The 3947-nt window shown below is 38.9% G+C and overlaps 1 protein-coding gene across 1 annotated transcript; it reads left to right on the forward strand.

The window, feature by feature from the left end:
• Nucleotides 1-204: 204 nt before the first annotated feature.
• LOC105896562 (protein-lysine methyltransferase METTL21E) lies at nt 205-3083 on the forward strand. The gene is made up of 3 exons (XM_031558171.2): nt 205-386; nt 1087-1204; nt 2207-3083. The coding sequence occupies exons 1-3, from the start codon at nt 264-266 to the stop codon at nt 2626-2628; spliced, it is 663 nt and encodes a 220-aa protein (XP_031414031.1). The 5' UTR covers nt 205-263; the 3' UTR covers nt 2629-3083.
• The last annotated feature ends 864 nt before the right edge of the window (nt 3084-3947 follow it).

Raw genomic sequence — 3947 nt, forward strand, 5'->3', positions numbered from 1 at the left:
TTGATTTGCAAGTACTATAGACTAATAAAGCATCACTTCATTACGTTGAACAGTAGCCCTAATCCCCAATCATTTGCAGATATATACTGAATTATAACTTTGTAAGATTGTTAATGATATGTTTAAGTTGATAAAATGGATGAAATGTAAATATTCTTCTGTGATTTTGCTTGTGATTAACCCTCTTTTTCTAGTGTTAAGGTTTGACTGTGGTTATATTATACTTAGGTGCTGTTGAGGATGATGAGCTAGCAAAAGCAATCATGGAAAGGCGCTTCGTGCCATCCCTGATCACCACGGAAGCTTGGGAAGGCTACACTTTTGCTGGCCTGGATATCCGCATCAAAGAGTCTACAGACTACTACGGAGCTGTGCTCTGGCCATCAGTACGTTCTTTTTCCCGTTTAATGTTTTTTAATGACAATACAAGATCTCCTACATCTGGTAAGGATGCTCATTTGTGTCCCTCACAGATTCAGCAGGTTCTTCTCCTTATTGCGTGTAAATGTGAAGAGTTAGCCTGTATCATTTTCAGTCATCATAATTGGCTGTGATATTCTGTGTGTGGTACTAACCATATTTAAGGGAATATTAAAACAAATGAAAGAAACACTCATTCTAAACTACCTTAAGCCCTCCTTATGCTTTTGATCAACCAACATGAACAGTGTCACAAGAGTTGTGTCTGTTTTCTGGGGGTTACAACAAAGTCACAATCTACAATCTCATGAAGATTAGCTGGGTAGAATTAGCTCCTCCTTCGCATAAGATTAAGCCTTTCCCAACGTTTATTGCTTGCTTTATTGAATGTATGTAATATGTAAGTGTGGTCACTGTAGGAAATGAATATGTAGACATATGTAATAAAGTAGACATGTGGAATATGTCGTTCATTTCTATAATTATGTTCATACAAAGATCTGCTTAACAGCTGCTATTAACTAGGCCTACAGCATAAAATATTTTGTATTGAGGTAACCATCCATTTACAAAATGGCCTCTGCTCATGAATATTTCTTTGACAGGGCTGTGTCTGCTTTGAATAAACAATCTGTTTATGTACAGTAATTGTCAATTTGTTTGTAGGCCATAGTGTTGTGTCATTTTCTGGACTCTCACCGTGAAACGTACAACCTGATGGACAAGAATGTCATTGAGATAGGTGCTGGAACAGGCCTCGTCACCATAGTAACCAGTCTCTTAGGTAAGAATGAATAAGGCCCTAATTTCAATTTGTGTTTCCATTTCAGGGTTGGGTGCAATGGTGTAGATCTGTTTCTAAAGGCATCTGTCCAGTCACTGAACATGGGAATATCAGTGTATTTAGTTGTCTTGGCAGCTATTGACCTGTCCATCGATGAATTGATCGTGCACAAGTGTACATGCATCAGAAAAAAGACTATAAAGAGTTATATATTAAGATATAACATCATAAGACATAAGTCATGATTCATATAATTGTACTTCCAAGTGCTTAAATACAATGCAAACTACTTTCAGGAAAATTGGAGCATGGCAAAAAGTTATTTGTAATTAGTGTCTATGGTGGTATACAACTACACTAATGTCTATGGTGGTATACAACTACACTAATGTCTATGGTGGTATACAACTACACTAGTGTCTATGTGGGTATACAACTACACTAATAGGACCAAATCAGCTGGAGGGGTTAGGGTGGTTTTCACCATCACGTCACTATTCGTGTTCTTAGTGTTTCAGAGGCTATCTGATTGTTGACCCTAATATACTAAGCTGTGTAGCAGTCTTTGACAAGTTAACATTGAGAATGAGCATTATGACTTTGATGGGTGATATATTTATCTAATTTATGTCTAAAACGTTCAACCCAATTTAACTGAATCTTTTTTATGAAGTCATTGTGCCTCATCAGAGAGCTCCAGACATATATGGGACAGGATATGGGATTAGTTTATTTAACCAGCTAACAAAAAAGTAGCCTGAACACACACAAACACACACACACAAGAAATATTTAGAAGTTTTTGAAGAATCAACACAATGCAACATACATTTGTATTCTTAATATAAGCAGCTCCATACATCGTTACATAGTTGTTTACAACATTATAACTATTTTGCAAGTACTTTTTTGGCATTTTATTATGTGTCTATACACTGTCTAAATTGATATTGTCATCTCTCTCTCTCTCTCTCTCTCTCTCTCTCTCTCTCTGTAAATAAGGAGCAAGGGTGACATCGACAGACCTGCCAGACATTTTGGGGAACCTTCGGTACAATGTTAACCGTAATACTAGAGGACGCTGTCAACACCCACCACATGTGACTGAGTTGACCTGGGGCAATAACGTGGAAGAAACCTTCCCCCGTGCCTCTGATTGTTTTGACTACATCATGGCAGCTGATGTGGTCTACGCACACCCATATCTGACTGAACTCATGGAGACGTTTGACCACCTGTGTCAGGACAACACGGTGATCTTGTGGGCTATGCGCTACCGCCTGGACCGTGAGAATACATTTGTAGAACGTTTTCAGAAACTCTTCCACTTAGAGGAGCTCTATGACCTGCCCAGCCTGATGATCAAGCTCTTCCGGGCCACCAGGAGATTCCCTTGTTCTCAACAACACAGATGCCCAGCCTGACAGACACAAGGGTTACCATGGCTACAGTAGCCTACTATGTGTATGCCCTTTAGTGTATGTCCAATTTGTCCCAGTGCATATGTGTTTGTGTCACTGAAACTTCAAATCAGTGCATTTCCAGCTTTGTCTACATATTTTCTGTGACCTTTTTCTAATGTTTACATAGGCAACTACAATTATATAAACATAGGTTTGGTGTATGTCTGCATTGACAACATCTATTCATCTCTTTAGATGTAGGGCTTTAGAACAGTCAAATCAGTAGGAGTTCAAATCAAAAGATCCAGGATTTTATAATATTAAATGAAATAAGCTTAATTCACATTGAAGTACTTTGAAGTGGGCTTACAGGCCAAAGACACACATAGTATAAGGTGTTTTTAAAGCTCATCCTTGACGTTAATGGGATGACAACAACATACACAATACCATTTGGGTGGGTATTAAACACATGATGTTGGACTATGGATAGTTCTGTAATTTGTTGTGATTTAGCTCAACTCCACCTTTAATATGTCTTCAGTGATGACACCAACTGGACATATCAAGTATTGAGTGTCTGGGAGGGTTGTGTGTTTACTTTCAGGCTATACTCTGAAAGACATTCAAACTACACATGTAAGAGCAACTGGATCGAATTGAGGTCTGATGAACTGCGATTGGTTTTATTCAAATCTGAACTTTGAGGTGTATTATTTCAGATCCACCACCATTAGAAAAGTGCACACTATGTGAAGTTGCTATATCTACCTATCTGCCTAACTGAAAAGGCAAAACAGTTTTAGCTATCTTAAATGTATACAAATACAAACACTCACAAATAGATTAACAGTGTAATAACAGTCACACATACAACAACAACAATAATGATAATAACAACAAGATGAAGAAGAAGAAACACCAGGGTCAGATAGGGGTACCATGACACTGTGACTGCATGAGAGGCACCAAAACATGCTTAACCCACATTGAGTCCAGATCAAGTTTCCTCCCAGATGGCGAATTACTCTGTAATGGATCTTGATTCAGGTGTTATCTGGGTCATATTAGGGGTTCGCTTTATTTAGAAAGGATAGCATGAGCTGGTATATCATCTAGCTATGAAATGACGAGGTAGACAGAAGGAATGATTGACCAATCTCAGCGAAGGAGTGTGTCTGGACCTGGCTGTGCTTGAGTGGGGTAGAGAGAGAGAGAGAGCAGTGTGATATTGGAACCATCAGCCTCTGGACCTGGCTGTGCTTGAGTGGGGTAGAGAGAGAGAGAGCAGTGTGATATTGGAACCATCAGCCTCTTATGGGAGTGGACTACATGCCAAG

This window comes from Clupea harengus, chromosome 21 (assembly GCF_900700415.2).
Source record: "Clupea harengus chromosome 21, Ch_v2.0.2, whole genome shotgun sequence".
Taxonomy (NCBI): Eukaryota; Metazoa; Chordata; class Actinopteri; order Clupeiformes; family Clupeidae; genus Clupea; species Clupea harengus.

What these genes read in the sequence shown, in the direction of transcription:
- LOC105896562 (XM_031558171.2), top strand. Translation starts at nt 264, where the DNA reads ATGGAAAGGCGCTTCGTGCCATCCCTGATCACCACGGAAGCTTGGGAA. An exon ending in GAGCTGTGCTCTGGCCATCA is followed by an intron (nt 387 to 1,086) that starts GTACGTTCTTTT and finishes ATTTGTTTGTAG; the next exon opens with GCCATAGTGTTGTGTCATTT. An exon ending in CATAGTAACCAGTCTCTTAG is followed by an intron (nt 1,205 to 2,206) that starts GTAAGAATGAAT and finishes TCTGTAAATAAG; the next exon opens with GAGCAAGGGTGACATCGACA.